Source organism: Furipterus horrens, unplaced genomic scaffold (assembly GCF_987537825.1).
Source record: "Furipterus horrens unplaced genomic scaffold, mFurHor1.1.pri manual_scaffold_4, whole genome shotgun sequence".
In the NCBI taxonomy this organism is placed as follows: domain Eukaryota; kingdom Metazoa; phylum Chordata; class Mammalia; order Chiroptera; family Furipteridae; genus Furipterus; species Furipterus horrens.
The window spans coordinates 22,284,913-22,307,130 of NW_028327174.1; the positions used below are offsets into that span (position 1 = coordinate 22,284,913).

At 40.4% G+C, this 22,218-nt stretch overlaps 1 protein-coding gene across 1 annotated transcript; it reads left to right on the top strand.

Moving 5' to 3' along the window:
- The first annotated feature begins 3,248 nt into the window (after positions 1–3,248).
- C1S (complement C1s) lies at positions 3,249–13,864 on the top strand. Its single transcript, XM_090272797.1, has 12 exons — positions 3,249–3,415; positions 4,279–4,430; positions 4,665–4,872; positions 5,071–5,248; positions 6,088–6,213; positions 6,649–6,848; positions 9,072–9,225; positions 9,591–9,706; positions 10,107–10,185; positions 10,708–10,836; positions 11,540–11,614; positions 12,651–13,864. The coding sequence occupies exons 2-12, from the start codon at positions 4,390–4,392 to the stop codon at positions 13,448–13,450; spliced, it is 2,106 nt and encodes a 701-aa protein (XP_090128923.1). The 5' UTR covers positions 3,249–3,415; positions 4,279–4,389; the 3' UTR covers positions 13,451–13,864.
- Positions 13,865–22,218: the final 8,354 nt, after the last annotated feature.

Below are 22,218 nucleotides of genomic sequence, written 5' to 3' on the forward strand. Positions count from 1 at the left end.
TCAGCATCATGACATCAGCTGGGGTTCCCATGAACCTGAGGGTGGCGATAAGCACCATTGTTTTTATGACTCTCCACAATACTTAGCTGATTATTTTACATGTCCCCTACTCTTTCAAAGGTGTCACTTAAAATTAAACTTCAAGTCAGCTGGATGTTCCTCCAACAAAAAGAATTTATTTGGGGAAAAGAGAGAATTGCAGTTGGGAACATGTGGCCATGGTAAGTCACGTGCAGTTTGCTAGAACAAAGAAGAGGATTTTTTATAGAGGAGAAGAGCAGGACTATTACAGAGTTCTTCCTGTAGGGCGTGAGAGCTCCCCCTACAGGCCCTCCAACTTCCAATCTTGGTTGAGGTCTCAATTCTTTTACACAGGTTTTGGCTTGAGTTCTTGCTGAATTGGGAAAGGAAACGGGGCCCAGAGATGCCATTACATGTGTGATTTGTTTTCTCCTTGAGCTTTAGAGAGACAAATAAGATATTTCACTTGCATGGCAAAATCGAAGAAGAGAAGACAAAACACACATGAGGGTAAGAGAGTCACAAACTTTTCTTGCAAGTGTTGAATTCGGAAGTACAAGGAGGACTCCTGGACAATTTGGCAAGATGCTCTCTTTTTTGTTGCTGTATACTGAAGCATGCTCTGGAGCTCTTCAGGAGAATGATGCTGCTATTGCTACTGTTGGTATTTGGAGGTGAGATTATTGCTGTTTATTTACTAAGGGCTTACTGAGTACCAGATATATGCTGAATGCTTAGTATACATCATCTCATTTAATCATGGTTACAACAGGCCCTGATAATGATAGTTGTGTCTGAGGTAGGTAATATTATTCTCATTCTACCCATGATGAACCTGGAGCTCAGAAAGGTTAAGTAACTTATTAGGCTACACAGCTAAAAGCAATTAGTAAATGATCTGGCTCATTCATTCAATCAATCCTTTTGAAGGTACCCAGCCATAGTTTTTACTTAGAAGCAACAGAAACTGACTCTGGTAGATTTTAAAAGAAGAAGAATTTATTAAGGGGATCCTGGATTGCTCACAGAAGTGCTGAGAGCTGGAGAGCCAAATGTGGAAGCTTCATAGCAGGAATGGTCAGAATATGGCTGCTCTACCGCTATCGCCTTTGCTGTGTCCTAGACCCTTCGGCTTGCCGTGTTTATTCACTGGGGCTGGACACTGGGTGCTGCTTGCAAGCACAACCTCCTCCTCCATCTTGCTGCAGCCACCGCTGTCCCCAGAAGTTTTATCATCCTTGTTTTTTGGCATCACTACCTCTGCATTCAAAGCCCAGGCAGATGTCTCTGATGAATGGAAGTGTGAATACATGGACTGCTCCAGAGCTGTTAGTGGCAAGGGACTTACATCTTCTCTCCTGGGTGGTGGGCTTTGTTTCCTAGACTCATGATGAGGAAGTTCCCAGATGTGGTAAAGATGTTCAAATGCTGTGCAGCCAAAGGAACAACCAACAAATGGTCATCTGTCCACCTACTATATGAATGACACTGCTAGACATGCTGGGAATACAAAGATAAATTGGACCCAGAATCTGCCCTCAGGGACCTGATCGGCTATAACTCTTTTCCTTTTGATGTTTACATTTTTTTCAGCTTTATAGTTTGCAAAGCCCTTGTACTCTCATTGTTTCATCAGATCCTTCTTGACAGCCATGTAAGGTAGGCAGAACTGATATTATCTTTATTTTATAACTGAAGATGCTAGGATGTTAGGTAATGAGCCCAAGCTCTCAACACTGGTGAGGTCAGAGACAGGACGTGGACCTGTCCCTGGACTTCAGGCCCAGTGCTGAGTCAACCAGAAGTAACGCATGTAGACAAACACTGTGCTTCATGGATTCCAAGGCTCATGGTCCCCCTACCCCCCACTTTTTAACACTTCTGAAAGTAGGGTGCATCATACAATCAATGGTATAACATAGTTTAATTGGCAGCTTTTTTATTCCTAGTGGTATGCAAAATAAGGGAGCATCTTCAAATGATGAAGTTTTAGGTTAAATGGAATGCAGTCACTGGGGTAGAAAGTGATAAGGAACATAAATGAGAGCTTGGAGACCCCAGAAGGCTTTGTGGAGATGCTATACACGCCCACCATCCCTTAGTCCCTTATCTGCAATTCTACATACTAAAAGACTAAAAGGCTCTGAAAACAAAGTTCTTTTTCTTTTTTTCAAGTTTGGCACCAACACTCATTTGACAGCAAAACCTGACCCAAACTGATGTGAAATAATTTTTTTATTTATACATTTCTAAAAGTATTGATTTTGGGAGAGAGAGAGAGAGAGAGAGAGAGAGAGAGGGAGAGAGGCAACATTGATTTGTTGTTCTACTTACTTGTGCATTCATTGTGATTCTTATATGTGTCCTGACCAGGGATGAAACCCACAACCTTGGCGCATCAGGACAATGCTCTAACAAACTGAGCTACCTGGCCAGGGTTGATATGAAGTAATTTATAATTATAAGTGATTTATAAATATAATATATAATTATAACTAAATTGTAATTTTATTTATTTTACTTATTGTGAAGATCAATCTGTATAGCTGCAGAAATATTAATGTTTGATAATGGTCTGTTATCCCAGCCCCTAGAAGGGAGGGAGAGGAAGAGGTGTTACCTAATATTGGGCCCATGTACTGCACTGTCTTTCTAAAAACCTTAAAACTTGAAATTTTGAAATGTATCTATACTCAGGGGTTATGAATAAGGGACTCTGGATTGTTTCTGAACTAGTGAATAGAACTTAGATGTTTGGAGATATGGAGGGGATTTTAGGAAGAGGTAAAACATCATCCCATACTAGCTTGGGTCTAGGTTTGTCATTATCGCATTAAATATGTTTTAAAGGCAGAGAGGACCTACGTTAACGATAACTACTTTTCCTTAATTCATGATTCATACACAACTGGAGGGCTGGACTTTCTGTGTTTGCCCCCCCCCCCTGGATTAATCCCCTCCTTTTCCCACAAATCACCTGACTTCTCCGAAAACTCTAACACACCCCTTGGCTGAAAAAGAGCATTAGGCAATCGGTGAAATTCCCCATTCCTCCTTTCTCTCTCTCTAACCATGGATAGAGGAATCTCAGGCCTGAGAGAGGTATGCAGTTCTTGTTTCAAAAGCAGAGGGAGCTCCAAGATCAAGGCTGAGTTACCCTTTCCCTATGTCATGGTCTCCCAGCCCCCTCTTGTTTAGATCAGGGAATTTCAGACATGCACACTGGAGTAAAGAATCATATGAACAGAACCAGACAGGGAGGCCGGCAGAGGTTCCTGCAGAGAGAGGGAGCGTCCAGGCCCTGTGCTTCTCTCCCTGGGAGCCAGCAGGGTCGCCCAGCATGCCCACTGGCAACAGAGGGGACTGACCCACTTGCTCCCATCAGCTTCTGAAGGTAAAACCTTAAAAATGAAGAACAGAGCTTTGATGGAGGAAAAAAGAAAGGCAGAAAACTTCACATACAAAGGTTATGGGCAAAGATGGAGGGCTGGAAAGAGCAGAATGAAAGGAAGGCAAAATATAGATAACCTATTTCTCTTAGGATGACCTCATCCACCCTCACATCACCCCACTGCCTAGCACTGTTTTCAGGGTTTACATCTGGTAAAACTTTTCTAGGAACTGTGGGAAGATATCTTGTCTTTTTAGTAAAGGGAAAATATATCTGGAAAATTAACATAAAAAATTGAGGGAATACCTTTATTTTCCTTTTATGTTTCTTGTAATTCAGTGGCTCCTTTTCTCCTTTCCCACCCAACGCTGTCTCAGACCACTTCTCCCAAGGTCACTGCCTCGCTCTAGTGCAAGAAGCTCAATGCTCCATCAGTGGTCATTGGCAGTATCAATAGAAATGCACACAGTAATGAACATAGTAAAGAGAGCTGGTTTGAAGTGATGGGGGATAATTGTCAAAGAGGAGGGAGAAAATGTCCTAAGTGAAGGATCACAATAGGGAAAGGCTCCTGAAAATGTGAGTAGAAATGTGGATATTGTGAGGACAGGAGAGACAGATAGACAGATAGAGTGGGGAGTCAGGGTGAAGAAGAGAAGAAAGGAGAAAGAAAACTGGGAGAAAGTGCTCATTCTTTTGGAGAAAAACTGGGATAAGGTCCAGAGAAGCAATGGGAGAAGGATAAGATTTAGTTTTGGTCTAGAAAATTAATTGAGGTAAAATGAGGAAGGGTGTAAGAAGATAGGTGTGAAATGGTAGTGACTAGTGATAGGGCTCTGTTTAACCTGTCTGTTATTCTTATGAAGGTGACCCTGAACCAGGTGACCTCTACCACCAAAGCAGGTGCCTGTAGACCTGCTAGACCTGCCACCCCTTTAGCTCCAAAGTCCATAGGTGCAGAGAGCCAGGTCCAAGAGATGTGTTGTTCACCAGGGATGGACAAATTGCCAACGATGTGGTAAGCAACCACAAGTTACAGAGATGTGCATGGATTCCATTCTCTTTATCTTCTCAAGAAAACAGCTCAGGTCTGAAGCCTGGGTTTTGGTTTGATCTATGCCTTTTTGCTTTATTTCAACCTAAGATTCTTCTCCACATGTATTGTCCTCCCCGTGACAAATGCTGGAGCTCTGCACTAGTCTGCTGTACCTGTGTCACCCACCTCTTCATATGCTCCCCCCCTTTTTTTCAGGTGCATTGTCCTGTTTTGCCTTTTGGCATGGGTTTATGCTGAGCCTGCCATGTATGGGGAGATCCTGTCCCCTAACTATCCTCAGGCATACCCCAATGACATAGAGGAATCTTGGGATATAGAAGTTTCGGAAGGGTACGGAATCCATCTCTACTTCACCCATCTGGACATAGAGCTGTCAGAGAACTGCGCATATGACTCTGTGCAGGTATATTATAATGAGCACACACAGCTTAGGGCTGGGCGGTCAAATGAGAAGGATGTAGGAGGGAGTGCCATAGGCATACAGTGAACTAGAGTCAAATAGTCCTAAGGTGGTATATGTTCTACTCTCTTTGTCCCCTTTCCTCTCACCTCTGTATCAAAATATTACCTTTTCCTAACTTCTTTTTGATGCTTCTCTTAGATAATGTCAGGAGGCCTTGAAGAAGGGAAAATATGTGGACAGAGGACCAGCAATAAACCCAATTCCCCAATTGTGGAAGAGTTCCAAGTTCCATACAATAAACTCCAGGTGATCTTTAAGTCAGACTTCTCCAATGAAGAGCGTTTCACTGGGTTTGCTGCGTACTATGCTGCTGTAGGTAAGGCCCACCTTTCTCTATTGATTCATCAATCCAGCTATAATATTAGAAGCAGGATAGACATTGAGCAATGCTGTGAATACAGATTCTTTTTATAACTCTCACGAAGTGTAAACTTGACTTGGATCCCTCTATGAATTGCTGTTATGAAATTCAAACACACAATCATATCTTAGTGGTGATGATATAATATTAAGAACAGATAATAAATAGTAATTTATTGAGAGCCATTATGAAGTGGACTCTGTATTAGGAGTTTTTCATATATTAATTTAATCTTCACCTCAACTCTTCAAGGCAGGTATTATTATCTTCATTTAAAGGTAAGGAAAGTGAAGACTAGGAAAGCTAAATAACTTGCCAAGACTCACACAAGGAATGTATGGTATTCAAACTCATTCAATATATGACATACAAACCTTCAAATTCTGTGTGCTTCTACACCTAAAATAAAGTTGGAACATCTTATAAAGCCAAGCTATAGATTGGATTTGACAGAAATGCCAACATCATACAAAGTAATAAATGTACTAATTGTTCTTCCTTGCTGAAGACATATCATCATGTTTAACTTGCAGAGTGTTTTCTTTGGAGCTGAAATGCTCTGTTTGTGAGAAAAGTCAGAGGTCTCTGGGAGTGAGAGCTCCCTTATAGCTGTGCAATGCTAAGATACAACTCTGGAATCACATTTCAGGAGAGCAATATAGAATAATATCATCCTGAAACGAAAGTCTTTAAGCAACAGGCCTTCCTTATTTTTTCTTGCCCTTATAGTTTGATTTAACCTCATTCTTCCTTCTAGGTCTTTGTCCCTGACCTGTTTTTCTCTACTTTTGTAGATGTAAATGAGTGCACAGACTTTGCAGATGTCCCTTGTAGCCACTTCTGCAACAACTTCATTGGTGGTTACTTCTGCTCCTGCCCCCCAGAATACTTCCTCCATGATGATATGAAAAATTGTGGAGGTGAGTTTGGCATTGAGAGGTGTGCATGGTCCCTGGGATTTGGAATGGCTTGAGGCTTCAGTAAGGGCTTTATCTACCCTTCTGATTTTGATTAGCCTCAGCCTTGATTTGGTATCTATTCTTAGTTACCCGAGGGGGAGCCACAAGAGTGGAGGAAGGCAAGGTTAGAGTCAAGTTAATTAATTGTGGAAGAGAGAGAGAAGCCTGTGAAGAGTCTACCTGGGATGGTTCATAACTATGAAAGGCTCTAGCATAAGCAATGTGATGGAAACCCAATAGGCACTGGGTAGCTCTGCTAATATGTATTGGGTGTGTAATTGCTGTATATGGGCTCCAGTCAGGGAATGTCAGTTCATAACAGGAATCGTAGAATAGGACAGAAACTTCTTTGCTCGAGCCTACATTTGATTACCCCTTTCTCCTTTTCTCTCTTAGTCAATTGCAGTGGGGATGTATTCACTGAACTGATTGGGGAGATCACAAGTCCCAATTATCCCAATCCATACCCAGAGAATTCAAGGTGTGAATATCAGATCCTGTTGGAGGAGGGTTTTCAAGTGGTGGTGACTGTGCGGAGAGAAGATTTTGATGTGGAACCAGCTGATTCAGAGGGCAACTGCGTTGACAGTTTAGTTGTGCGTGATGGATAATTAATTTTTCTTCCAACTCACACAGAAACATTTCTCCTTGAAGACAAATTATCTTTCCTCCTGCCCTTTCTTTTCTCCCTCCATTTGTTGTATTTTATATTATTTTCATTTACCTCTCTTTTATTTTTTGAAGTATATTTTATTGATTATGCTGTTACAGTTGTCCCAGTTTTCCCCCTTTGCTCCCCTCTGCCCAGTACCCCCCTTCCCTCCAGCAACCCTCCCCTTAGTTCATGTCCAAGGGTCATGCATTTAAGTTCTTTGGCTTCTCTCTTTCCTATACTGTTCTTAACATCCTCCTGTCTATTTTGTTCATGTGAACTACGCTTCTTAATCCTGCACCATTTCCCCCATTCTCCTACTTCCCCCTCCCAGCTGATAACCCTCTAAGTGATCTCCATACCTATGATTCTATTCCTTTTCTGGTTGTTTGCTTAGTTTGTTTTTGTTTTTTAGATCCAGTTATTGATAGTTGTACATTTGTTGTCATTTTAATGTTCATAGTTTTGATCTTCTTCTTTTTCTTAAATAAGTATCTTTAACATTTCACGTAATAATGACTTAGTGATGATGAACTTTTTTAGCTTTACCTTGTCTGGAAAGCACTTTATCTGCTTTTCCATTCTAAATGCTAGCTTTGCTGGATAGAGTAATCTTGGATGTAGGTCCTTGCTTTTCATCACATTGAATACTTCTTGCCTGCAAAATTTCTTTTGAGAAGCCAGCTGACAGTCTTATGGGAACTCCTTTGTAGGTAACTCTCTGCTTTTCTCTTGCTGTTTTTAAGATTCTCTCTTTATCTTTAATTTTGGGCATTTTAATTATGTATCTTGGTGTGTTCTTCTTTGGGTTCAACTTGTTTGGGACTCTCTGTGCTTCCTGGACTTGTATGTCTATTTCCTTCACCAAATTTGGGATGCTTTCTTCTATTATTTTTTCAAATAAGTTTTCAATTTCTTGCTCTTCCTCTTCTCCTTCTGGCACCCCCATGATTTGGATGTTGGTATGTTTAAAGTTGTCCCAGAGGTTCCTAAGCCTCTCCTTGTTTTTTTCAATTCTTGTTTCTTCATTCTGTACTGTTGACTGTTTATCTCTTCCTTATGTTCCAAATCATTGATTTGAACCTCGTCTTTCTTCCCTTCGCTGTTGGTTCCCTGTATATTTTTCTGTATTTCACTTTGTGTAACCTTCATTTCTTCCTTTATTTTTTTGCAATATTCTATGATTTCTCTAATCATCCTTATCACCAGTGTTTTCAACTCTGCCTCTGATAGGTTAGCTATCTCTGTTTCATTTAGTTCTTTTTCTGTTTTTTTTTTTCCTTTCTGTTTTTCATTTGGGCCATATTTCTTTGCCTCCTCAATTTGGCAGCCTCTCTGTGTTTGTTTCTGTGTATTAGGTAGAGCTGCTTTTACTTCCTGTCTTAGTAGTGTGGCCCATCTAGCAAAGGCACCAGTGAATGTGTGGGGCAGAGCTTTAGGCAATTGCCAGGGTGGGGCAACCTGCTTTACCGCTTTGTGGCTCTGTTTGTGGTGGGGAGCTCAGAGAGGGGACAATGCTGCTGCCTGGCTTCTGGTGATTTGCTCAGCACTTGCTCCTTTTCCAGTCACTTTACCCATTTACCATATGTGATTGGTGCCCTTCCAGTTGTGGCCCTGGGGTTTGCACATGTTCTAAGACCATGCAGGCCCTTTAAGAGGCAAATCTGGCAGTTTCTTCCACTGCCCCAAATCCCACTGGTTTTTACAGCCAGAAGTAATGGAGATTTATCTTCCTGGTGTGGGAACCCTGGGCTGTGCAGTCTGAACTGTGGCTGGGATTGCTTGATCCTGGGGCATCCCTCCTGATTTTTATCCTCCATGCGTGAATGTGAGGCTGTCTGTTCTGCAGCCACCACTGCCACTTGTCCAAGCTGCCCTCTCTCTCGGTCCCATCTCCATGTCTCTGACCCTCCTACGCATCTGGATGAATATGGCTTCTTTAAATTCTTGGTTGTCAGACTTTCATATAGCTTGACTTTCTGACAGTTCTGGTTGTTATTTGTTTTTGAAATCTGGTCATAATTCTTTCTATGGTTGCACCAGGAGGTGAAGCATGTCTTCTTACATCTCCATCTTCACCAGAAGTTCCTCTCTAACTTTTAGTCTTTCCTTTTTATATTTTTTAGCTCTTTCTCTCTTCTGATTTCATTATTTTGTGTCCTTTCAGTTTGTTGCAAGAAACCAGAAATTTGGTCCTTACTGCGGAAATGGATTCCCTGGGCCACTAAGTATTGAAACCAAGAGTAATGTTCTTGATATCATCTTCCAAACAGATCAAACAGGGCAAGAAAAGGGCTGGAAACTTCGTTATCATGGAGATCGTGAGTAATCTAAAAGTTGTTCTTTGTTTGGTTGTAACAAAGTCCCTGGACAAGGTAAAATCAAAACAGGTATATTGTTGTATGGAGGGATATCCTGATTATGCCTCTTCTTCAGTAAGATTTAAACCTGTCAGTGGTTACTAGAAATGCCTCATCATCTAGGAGTGCTTCAATCGGACCTATGAGGGCAGACAACTTGGGGAGTGGTTAGTTAGTAATGCCATATTATTTAAGACATCTCCATATTGAAATTACAGGAATCAGAATTGAGGATGACTGAATAATTTTATAAAGTGTGAGAATGGTGTAAATAGAACAGAGATTATCCAACTATTTGGTTAATTATTTTTCCTGTCATTTCCAAGCAATCCCTTGTCCTAAAGAAGTGTCTGCCAATTCTCTTTGGGAGCCTGAGAAGGAAAAATATGTGTTCAAGGATGTGGTGAAGATAACCTGTCAGGAAGGGTTTGAAGTTGTAAAGGTACAGTACTGTTAGGGGCTTTTCCCTAATCTCTAGGTGAGGATGAGCATACCAGAATCGTCCTATTGTTTGCCGAGTGTTCTTGTTTAAGCAAGGTATAACACCTTCTCCATAAACAGAACAGCTCAGCATTTTTAGTCTTTCCTTGCGAGTCGGGGAGGTCCTTGGCCAGCCTGGCATTCTCTCTGTGCCCACAGTCTTCCTGGGGGAAGGGAAGCTGATATGCTGTGGCAAAGTTTTAGCCCCAACTCCTGGGTGCTTTGGGTCATTCTGCTAAGACGTCCCGAGGGTTTGTGTGGTGAGAATTCCTCTGACTCAAGGCCAGAGATTGATTTCATTTTTTATTTTAATATTCCATATACCTTCTTATAAATTAATGGTGGCATCTATCATTCTCTAGGGAAGTGTTGGCTTGACATATTTCTATTCTACTTGTCAAAGCAATGGAAAGTGGAGTAATTCCAAACTGGTTTGTGAACGTATGTATCTCTTTAAAATGATACTTTTTTTTTTCCCCTCTCAAAGGGAATTGAAAAATCAAGATTCAAATATATGATTTGCTTTTAAGTTTGTGAGAGTGGGTCGGGTTTTTGAAGGGAAGCCAGTCATGAATTCCCAGCCCTGATCTGGTTTTAGGTCAGCCTGGCAGGTTTCTTTAAAAAAAAAAAAAAAAGAAGCTGTGAGATTGGTGGCACCATATAGATCTATTCCTGGCTTCTGCAGGAGCTTCCCCCAACCACGGAGAACCAGGTTCCTCCTTGCAGCTTGAAAGGGGCTATCTTAGTTGGCAGAGTCAGTTGGCTGGGGAATCGAGTGCTGCCAATTGGAAAGCATGGCTACAGAAAGGCTGGTGTGGAGAATCATTCCAAGTGTGCTTATGGATGTGGGCGTGGGGAAGGAAGGAGGGACATAGCTGGGAGGATGGGAGTGGCCTAATGACCAGCGACTTCCTGGGAAGAAGTGGTTATCCAGACCATCAATCTCTTGCCTTCCTCTTGTAGCTGTGGATTGTGGCTCTCCTGAACCCATTAGGAATGGTAAAGTCGAAGAACCAGAAGATACTTCATTTGGTGCTGTTGTTCGCTACACTTGTGAGGAGCCATATTATTACATGCAGAACGAAGAAAGTGGTAGGTTTTTTTGATGAGAGAATAAAGAGAAAGGGTGAGAGTGTTGGAGGGTAAATAGTTAAATCTTTCTACGTCAGAGAGAGTTTGGAGAGACGTGAAGGAGATGAGATGGACTCTGTTCATCCTCTTGGTTTATTCTAAAGATATAGTTTTCATATGGGCAGGGTAGGTTTCACAGAATCATTAATGATGAATCATAGAGGTCACCTAGCTCAGCTTCACAACTGTGGCAGGAATCCCCCCTACAATATCTATTTTCATGTGGTTACCCAGCGTCTGACCAATTATTTAATGTAGAGCCTGCAGAGGTAATGCTTCCAGCTTCAAGTCACCATGCTATGATGACAGGTGTTCTTGATGGAAAGGCTTTGGTAGTCCTAGAGGAAGGACTGGATGAGACACAATATGTCCCATTTCATTGCTTTTCATTTAATTTTAGTTAATTGATTAATTTTCTTTTTCTCCTTGAAGCGCTTTCCCAGTCTCTACCATAATCCTCTTTCTTCTGCTATGGAGACTGTTCCTTTCCCTTTCTAGGCAGGAGAGAGGCCAGAGAAATTGTTTGGAAGATATTCTCAAGATTATTTTCTAATTATTTGATCTAATATCATCCTAAATCCCAGAGGATGAATGAAAGAGGGGTTGGAATAGAAGATAGAAGATGTGGTGGTGAGTGTGTCCTGTGTCCCTTGTGCTATTCCAGGGGAGTATCACTGCGCTGGAAACGGGAGCTGGGTTAATGAGTTGCTGGGCACAGAGCTGCCAAATTGTGTTCCAGGTAATCAGGGCTCAGGCTTGGGTGGGAACCAGAGTCACAGGTGCAGGTAAGTGGAGTCACCTTCTGAAGGTAGCTGTAATTCTTTTGGGAAAAGACTTAACAATTTGGGCCTACCAGAGCCTAGTTCATGGAGGTGGAGACTGTAAAAGAAATGAGGGGTTGCAGACAGATCAGAGTTGAGTAGAAGAAGGCTCATAGGCAAAGCCAAGATAATAATGATACTGGTACTAACAGCAATGTTACTGAGAGCTGTGGACTGTGCTAATTAATTGCATTTATTGTCTCATTCAAACCCTTGCAACAGCCCTATGAGGTAGGTATTATTAGGCTCACTTTACAGATGAGTGAATTAAGTGCAAGTTCACAAAGTTAGTGAGAAGCAGGGGTAGGCTTTGAACCCAGGTCTGAGTCCAAAGCCTGTTATGCTCAACTCAGAGCCCATTGAGGCTGACCAGTGAGGAATTTAGGTAAGGCAACTTAATCTGAAATAAAATTCATTTTTAGTTATACTGGGTAATGGCAAAGTGATCAAACCTAGAACCAGCCAATGGGAAATGAGATGAAAGAAGAGAACCTTGTCTCTACCCCAGTTCCATGAATCACTAGGAGGGACTCAGCTGCAATTAGGACTTCAGTAAAGAAGGTGATAAGCTTTTGATTTGGGCATCAGACGAAGGTAGAATGCTTGCTTCCCTCACTACCGGTATGAGGAAAGAGTTTCCCAGCCTGGCTCCCAGATGGATCCTGCCTGCTGAGCCTGGGCCGAAGTCTTCAGGGCTGTGAGTCAAGTTGCCCACAGTGTGAAGCAGTAGTAGTTCACACACTGCCTCAGTTTACCCAGTCTCTCCCATAGCTTGCTTGTGGAATAAGCAACATGGGATGTTTGGTCCATAGGTATGTTCAGAATGAGTCAGGTGTTGAAATATTGTGCTAGAGAACTCTGAAGCCCGGCAGCTTTTTGAGTGGTTGAAGGACTTGTAGAAGGCCAGCAATTTATTTCCTGCTCCCTCCCCACCTTGTTCTTGTTCCTTCCTAGTCTGTGGCACCCCCAGTGAGCCCTTTAAAGGAACACAGAGGATATTTGGAGGATATCTTGCAGATATTAAAAATTTCCCCTGGCAAGTCTACTTTTCAGACCCACGGGCTGGTGGGGCTCTCATTGATGAGTACTGGGTGCTGACAGCTGCTCATGTCGTGGAGAAAACCAACACCCCAACAATGTATGTTGGGTCCACCTCAGTGAACCGTGAAAAACTGAAGAACGCCCAGATGCTTACTGCTGAACAAGTGATTCTTCACCCAGGTTGGGAATTCCTGGAGAACCCAGAAACACGAAAGAATTTTGACAATGATATTGCACTGATACGGCTTAAAGACCCAGTGAAAATGGGACCCAGTGTCTCCCTTATCTGCTTGCCAGGCAACTCCTCAGAATACAACCCTTCGGAGAAAGTCATAGGACTGATCTCAGGCTGGGGCAGAACAAACACAAGAGATCATGTTTTAAAGCTCAGAGGGGCAAAGATACCCATTGCTTCTTTATCAAAGTGTCGGCAGGTGAAGGCAAAAAATCGTAATGTGGATATAAATAGCTACGTCTTCACTGATAACATGATCTGTGCTGGAGGAGAGAAAGGTGTTGATAGCTGTGATGGGGACAGTGGTGGAGCCCTTGCTATTCAGGACCCCACTGAACAGAATCCCAAATTCTATGTAGCTGGCTTGGTGTCCTGGGGCCCTGAATGTGGGACTTACGGGATTTACACACGAGTGAAGAACTACATTGACTGGATAATGAAGACTATGCAGGAAAATAGTACCCCAAGTATTAACTAATCCACACATATTCCACCAGCTTCTCCAAGGGCTAGGACCAATCTGTTGCTTTCCGTTCCTCACAATAGTCTCATTATTTCACCATGACTGAGAGAAGACATAGGAGTATGATTTAAATAGAACTTGGGTGTTGGGTTACAAGGCTGGAGGTAGTGTCTGATGATGACATCGTTTTGGTGCTTCAGTGTGGTTTATTATCAGTGGATGACAACATGGGAAGGGCACTGCTATCTTGCACTATTCCACAGGGAGTCTCCTTTCCTGATGATTGCCTGGTGTTACAGTTCTGACTCTGAAATTCATTGTGGGGCACACCCTTGATTTTTTGTTTCCCCTTTATCTATTCAATGTTCCACTTACTTTATCATTCTCAGTGTCTACTATCTACTTGTAATAAAGCAGGTTTATAACCCAGTTCTGGCTGACTTATCTTATTCCATATCAAAACCTTAGCACCATAGAAGGAGAATGTGAGGAGAGGGCTATTATATTATGGAAATTCAGACATTTAGCAGCTAAATGTATATACTCATATATGAGTATGTATATATGTATGTGTGCCCATCAAAAAAGGACTTTGAGAGGGGAGGGGGAGAAGGGAGAAAGAAGGGGAAGGGTCTAGTCAAGGAACATGTATAAATGACCCATGGACATGGACAACAGGGTGGGGATTGACTGTGGGAGAGGGGATGGGGTAGGGGAGAGCAATGGGGGAAAAAATGGGACAACTGCTGGGAAAAGAAAAAAGAAAAGAAAAAATAAAGGAGGACTTTGATCTTCCATAGACCAAAAGGGCTAAATTCAACAGTTGACCTTAGACTGGAGGTTAACACATGATGAAGTAATTAGAACTCAAATCAAAGGGTCTGAAGAACCAAGAGGGAATCACAGTAGGGAACCTTCAGAAAGATTATGACAAGTCGACCAAGCAGCATAAAGCCATTTACATTGTTTCTTAACTGTTTAACTTGAACACCCTTCCCCCACCTGCCTGTCATTACACGTGCAATGAAATTGACGTTGTATCTTGGACTACAGTGTTTTGGGTGGAGGAGGATTTCTCCAGAGAAAAAAAGAATTGGAAAAACGTTAAGATTAAGAAACATGCTCATGATGTAGAAATTTTTCTTCTTTTTTGTAACTGGATAATAGAATCTGACAAGTAACAGAAAAAACAAGTCTACCCTGCCAGAGAGAATCTTCAGTCTATTTGAGTTCTGCTGTTGACAAATTCCCTCATCACAGCTGCCTTGTACAGTGGGATGGTTATGGTTTGGCATGGTTAACTCTACCCCGAGATCATTTCCCTGGTTGAATGGCAGGGAGGGGTTCTACATGAATCATCCTCGAAGACTTCAGAGCTGGGAAGGGCTCATCACCAAGGCCTAGAAAACCACCCATTGTGGCTTAAAGGATATCAATGACACTGTCTTGCAAATCACTTGAGACTTAACTTTTTAAAGCAGATGAATTGTCACATTTCTTTGGTCAGTAGAAAATGAACTGGTGGATCAGCTCCTCATGGCAAGGAGAAAAGAAGGTGCCCAGAGGCCAATAGAACTTGATAGGAAGGGACCCAGTTAAAATTGGACTAGTCCAGAAGGCACTAGAGGAATTTTGGGGCTCTCTAAAGTTGCTTTTTAAATTTTATTTTAAAAAAGATTTTATTTATTTTTAGAGAGGGGGAAGGGAGAGAGAAAGAGAGGGAGAGAAACATTGATATGTGAGAGATACACCAATGGGTTGCCTCTCACACGCCCCCAACTGGGGACCCGCCCGCAACCCAGGCATGTGCCTTGACTGGGATTTGAGTCAATGGCCTTTAGGTTCTCAGGCTAGCGCTCAATCCACTGAGCCTCAACAGCCAGAGCTAAAGTTGCTTTTTATTGTGATGCCTAGTATCAGAAATATATTCTGTGGAAATGTGACTTTATAGTTATTGCATATCTGTTCTCTTTTTTAAAACTAAAAATATGAGAAAACTATTTTTCAGCTTTATTGAGATGTAATTGGCAAATAAGTTATAAGGTATTTAAAGTATACAATGTGATGATTTGATATGCATATGCATTATGAAAAGAATTGCTTTTATCAGGTTAGTTAATGTACCCATCACCCAACATTTCGACCCTTAAAAATTCTTTTTTGGAGTGAGAACATTTAAGTTCTGCTCTCAGCAAATTTCAATTACACAATATAATATTATCACCTATAGTCACTATGCCATACATTATATCATCAGACCTCATTTATCTTATAACAAAAAGTTGTTACCCTTTTTCCAACCGCTCCCTATTTGCTACCTCCCCACCCCTGGCAACTACTTTTCTAGTTTCTGTTTTTATGAGTTTGACTTTTTTTTCTTTGAAAAAAAATTCCACATGTAAGTGATATCATGCAGTACTTGCCTTTCTCTGACTAGCTTATTTCACTTAGCACAATGTCTTCCAGATTCATCCATGCTGTCACACATGACAAGATTTCCTCCTTTACTAAAGACTGAACAATATTCCATATTGTATGTGTGTGTGTGTGTGTGTGTGTGCGTGTATGATATTTTCTTGATCCACTCGTCTGTTGATGGACACTTAGGTTGCTTCCATACTTTGGCTATTGTGATTAATGATGCAATGAATGTAGGAGTTCACATAACTCTTTGAGATAATGGCTTAATTTCTTTTGGATATATACCTAGAAGTGGGATTGCTGGATCACATGGTTAAGTTCTAGTTTTAATTTTTTGAGCGATATCCATTATGTTTTCCGTAGTGGCTATACCAGTTCACATTGCTAATAACAGTGCACAAGGGCTCCTTTTTCTCCATATGCTTGCCAGCATTTGTCATCACTTGTCTTTTTGATAATAGCCATCCTAAGAGGTGAAGTACTATTTCATTGGGTTTGAATTGGCATCTTCCTGATGATTAGTGATGCTGAGCACCTTTTCATGTACCTGTTGGCTGTTTTTATATCTTCTTTGGAAAAATGTCTATTTAGATTCTTTGCCCACTTTTAAATTGGGTTATTTTCTTCTTTGCTATTGAGGTGTGTGAGTTTCTTGTATATTTTAAACATTAACCCCTTATCAGACATGTGGTTTACAAACATTTTCTCTCATCTGTTATGCTGCCTTTTCACTTTTTGTTGGTTTCCTTTGCTGAGCAGAAACGTTTTAGTTTGTTGTAGTCGCACATGTTTATTTTTGCTTTTGTTGCTTTTGCTTTTGGTGTCAGATTAAAAAATATATATATTGCCAAGACCAGTGCAATGAGTGTATCCCCTATGTTTTCTTCTAGAAGTTTTATGGTTTCAGGTCTTACATTCAAGTCTTTAGAATTAAATGTATTTTTAAAGTTGATTTTTTAAAGGAGATTTTATTTATTTATTTTTAGAGAGAGGAGAAGAGAGGGAGAAAGAGAGAGAGAGAAACATTAATGTGTGGTTGCCTCTCACATGCCCCCAGATGGGGACCTGGCCTACAACCCAGGCATGTGCCCTGACTGGGAATAGAACCAGGAAACCCTTTGGTTCACAGGCCAGCACTCAATCTACTGAGCCACACCAGCCAGGGCTAAAGTTGATTTTTGAGTATGGTTTAAGATAGGGTTTAGTTTAATTCTTTTGTATGTGGTAATCCAGTTTTTCCAACTTCATCTTCTGAAGAGGTTACCTTTTCCCCATTGTATGTTTGTGGCTCCTCTCTCAAAAATTAAGTAACCATATACGTGTGGGTTTATTTCTGGGCTCTCTATTGTGTTTTATTGATCTATGTGTCTGTTTTTATGCCAATATCATATGTTTTTGATTATTGTAGCTTTGTAATATAGTTTGAAATCAGAAAGGGTAATGCCTTCAGCCTTGTTCTTTTTTTTCAGGATTGCTTTGTTTATTCAGGGTCATCTTTGATTCTATACAAATTTTAGGATTGTTTTTTTATTTCTGTGAAAAATTAAGTTTGATGGGGATTGCACAGACTCTATAGAGAGTTTTGGATATTATAGACATTTCAACAATGTTAATTCTTTCAATCCATGAACATGAAATACCCTTCTATTAATGTGTCATCCTCAGTTTCTCTCATCAATGTTTTATAGTTTTCAGTATATAGATCTTTCATGTCCTTGGTTAAATTTATTCCTAAGTATTTTATTCTTTTTGATGCTATTAAAATGAAATTGCTTTCTTAATTTATGTTTCTGATAGTTTGTTGTTATTGTATAGAAACACAACCGATTTTTGTATATTGACTTTGTATCCTGAAACTTCACACAATGTTTTGGTGGCATCTTTAGGGTTTTGTATGTGTAATATGTCATCTACAAATAAAGACAATTTTACTTCTTTTCTTATATGAATGCTTTTTATTTCTTTTTCTTGTCCAATTTCTCTGGTTGGGACTTCTAGTATTATGTTGAATAAAATTGGTGAGAGTGGGCGTCCTTGTCTTGCGCCTGATCTTAGAGGAAAAAAGTTAAGCTTTTCACTATTTAGTATAATGTTAGATGTGAAGTTTTCATATATGACCTTTGCTATGTTGAGGTACATTCCGTCTATACGTACTTTGAGAGTTTTTATTACGAAAGGATGTTGAATTTGTCCAATGCTTTTTCTGCATCTATTAAGATGATCATGATTTTTATTCTTCATGTTAATGTGGTGTATCACATGGATTGATTTGTGGATACTGAACCATCCTTGCACCCTTGAATAAGTCCCACTTGATCATGATGTATAATCCTTTTAATATACTATTGAATATGGCCTACTAATATTATGTTGAGGACTTCTGCATCTATAGTCATCAGGAATATTGATCTGTAATTTTTTGTTTTTGTTCTAGTGTCCTTGTCTGGCTTTGATAGTATGGTAATTCTGGCCTTTTTTTTTTTTAAAGTGTAATTTATTGATTATGTCGTTACAGTGGTCTCAATTTTTCTCCCCTTTGCTTCCCTCTTCCCAGTACCCCCCTTCCCTCCAGCAATCCCACTCATGGATCACACATGTAAGTTCTTTGGCTTCACCCTTTCCTATATTTTTCTTAACTCCCCCCTGTCTATTTTGTACCAATCAATTATGCTTCTTAATCATTGCACCATTACCCCATTTCTCCCCCTCCCCCCTCCCAGCTGATAACCCTCCAAATGATCCCCATACCTGTGATTCTGTTCCTATTCTGGTTTGCTTAGTTGGATTTTGTTTTTATTTTTTAGATTCAGTTGTTGATAGTTATGAGTTTGTTGTCATTTTAGTGTTCATAATTTTGATCTTCTTTTTCTTAAGTAAGTCCCTTTAACATTTCATATAATAATGGCTTGGTGATGATGAACTCTTTTAGCTTTACCTTGTCTGGGAAGCACTTTATTTGCCCTTCCATTCTAAATGATAGTTTTGCTGGATAGAGTTGTCTTGGTTGTAGGTCCTTGCTTTTCATCACATTGAATACTTCTTGCCAGTCCCTTCTTGCCTGCAAAGTTTCTTTTGAGAAATCAGCTGATGGTCTTATAGGCACCTCTTTGTAGGCATCTCTCTGTTTTTCTCTTGATGCTTTTAAGATTCTCTCTTTATCTTTCACCTTTGGCATTTTAATGATGATGTGTCTTGGTGTGCTCCTCTTTGGGTCTAGCTTGTTTGGGACTCTCTGTGCTTGCTGAACTTGTATGTCTATTTCCTTCATCAAATTTGGGACGTTTTTCTTCATTATTTTTTCACATAAGTTTTCTTGCTCTTCCTCTTCTCCTTCTGGCACCCCTATGATTCAGATATTGGCATGTTTAAAGTTGTCCCAGAGGTTCCTAAGCCTCTCCTCATTGTTTTCAATTCTTGTTTCCTCATTCTATACTGGTCGATGGTTCTTTTCTTTCTTATGTTCCAAATCGTTGATTTAAATCCTGGTTTCCTTTCACTCACCATTGGTTTCGTGTGGATTTTCCTTTGTTTCACTTAGCATAGCCTTCACTTCTTCCCTTACGTGTTTGCCATACTCAAGCATATCTGTCAAGCCTGTGAGCATCTTTATCACCAGTGTTTTGAATTCTGCATCTGTTAGGTTTGCTATCTCCTCATCGATTAGATCTCTCACTGGAACCTTGATCCGTTCCCTCTTTTGGGCCTTACTTCTCTGTCTCATCATCTTGACAGGCTCCTGTGTTTGTTTGCCTCTGTGCCTCTTGCTCCTGTTACATTGTAAGGGGCGGAGCCTTAGGTATTTGTCAGTATGGCACGACCTGTTTCACCACGCTGAGGCGCTGTATGTGGGGGAGGGGTCTGCGAGGGAACAATGCCGCTTGCTCAGCACTCGCCCCTTTTCCAGGCACTTCTCCCACTTCTGTATGGAACTGGTGTCTCTCTAGCTGTTACCCCCAGAGTGGGTGGGTCTGCAGACATTCCAGGGCCGTGGGGGCCCTTTAAACAAGTGGATTCTGCTGAGAGACTGGCAGTCTCTTCCTCTGCCCCAACCCCCACCAGCCTGCACAGTCAGAAGCAATGAGGCTCTTATTTCCCCTGACACTGGGACCATGAACTGTGTAGTCTGGACTGGTGCTGGGGGTGCTCCCCAGGTGTCCCTCTCAACTTTTTAAAATATTTGATTGCACTTTCTGCTGGCCTGCCACTGCCACTGCTGCCACCACTGCTGCCACCACCACACCACATCCTCTCTGCCCCAGCTCTGCACCTCCTACCTGTCTGGATGAGTATTTCTTCTTTATATCTTTGTTTGTTGGACTTCCATGCAGCTCGCCTTTCTGGAACTTCTGGTTGTCTCTCATTTTGAGGTAGTTGTGTTCCTTCTTAGTTGTGGAGGGAGACGCAGTGTGTCTTTCTACGCCTCCATCTTGGCTGGAAGTCCAAGAATGGTTTCTTCAATTCTGGCCTTTAAAAATGAGTTTGGAAGTCTTTCCTCCTCTTCTATTTTTGGGAGAGTTTGAGAAGGATTGGGATTAACCTTCTTTAACTGTTTGATAGAATTCACCAGTGAAGATATGTGGTCCTGCACTTTTGTTTGTTGGGAGGTGTTTGATTGCTGATTCAATCTATTTGCAGGAATTGATATGTTTAGATTTCATATTCTTAATGATTCAGTTTTGGTAGGTTGCATGTTTGTAGAAATTTATTTCTTCTTATAATGTCCATTTTGTTGGCATTCATAGTCTCTTATGATTCTTTGATTTTGTGTGGTATTAGTTGTAATGTCTCCTCTTTCATTTATAATTTTATTTATTTGAATCTTCTCTCTTTTTTATTGATATGTCTTACTAAAGACTTGTTTATTTTGTTTTTGTTTTTTCCAAAAAACCAGGTCTTAGTTTCATTGATCTTTTCCATTGTATTTTTAGTCTTTATTTTATTCATTTCTGCTCTAATCTTTATTTTCTTATTTTTACTTACTTTAGGCTTAGTTTCTTTTTCCTTTCTAGCTTTTTGAGGTGTAAAATTAGGTTATTTGAGATTTTTCTTGTTTCTTAATATATGCATTCATCACTATAAACTTCCCTCTTAGAAGAACTGCTTTTGCTGCATTTCATAAATTTTGGTATGTTGTGTTTCCATTTCCATTTGTCTCAAGATATTTTTTGATTTCTCTTTTTATTTCTTCTTTGTCCCCATTGATTCTTCAAGAGGATGTTGTTTAACCTCCACATACTTGTGAATTTTATAGTTCTTTTTCTTATCATTGATTTTTAGTTTCATGCCATTGTGGTTGGGAAAGATACTTAATATGATTCCAATCTTTTAAAACTTATTAAGACTTGTTTTGTGACCTAACATATGATCCATTGGAGAATGTTCCATGGGTGCTTGAGAAGAATGTGTATTCTTCTGCTTTTGGATGGAATGTTGTGTATATGTCTGCTAAGGCCATCTGATTTAACATGTCATTGAAGACCAACATTTCTTCATTGATTTTCTGTTTGGGTGATCTGTTGTTGAAAGTGGTGTAAAAAAAACAAAACAAAGAAAACCCCACTATTTAATCTTGATCAAATTCATAGACTCTGCCATCATTTTTAAAATAATGATTAAAAATATCTCTTCCTTGACCCTGGCTGGGTAGCTCAGTTGATTAGAGCATCATCCCAATACACCAAGTTTGCAGGTTGCACGTTCAATCCCCTGTCAGGGCACATACAAGAAGCAATCAGTGAGTGTATTAATGGATGGAACAAAAAATCGATATATTTTTTTTTCTCTCTCTCTCTCAAATCAATAAATAAAAATTTAAAAAATCTTTTGAAATAAAGATTCACAGGAAGTTGCAAAGATCTTACAGAGAAGGCCTGTGTATTCTTCACCAGTTTTCTATAGTGGTTATATTCTGTGTAACTATAGTATAATATGAAAACCAGAAAACTTATATTGGTACAATGTGTGTTTATAGTTTCATGTCATTTTATCATATGTGGAGATTCATGTAACCACTCCTGCAACCAAGATACAGAACTGTTTGTCAACTCAGAAATCTCCCTCATGCTATCCCTGTACAATAACACTTTTAAATTTTTTCTTACAGTGTTAAAAAGACACTTTTGAAAGATCCAGGCTTTCCTCACTTGTGTTAAGAGGTCAAGGGAATTGGATTTTGGGTGCACCCCCTTCAGCCAGAGAAAGCGGGCAGCTGGGTGGATGATGGAGGGCAGATGAAGTTGTGGCTTCAGGAACCACAGCTGGGAAACTTCAAAGTGGAGAGCATTAAACCTAAAGAGAGAGACCCCCTAATAGGTCTTGTTCTCTTGGGGTGCAGATTCTGTTTTACCAGTCTCTTGTTTTAT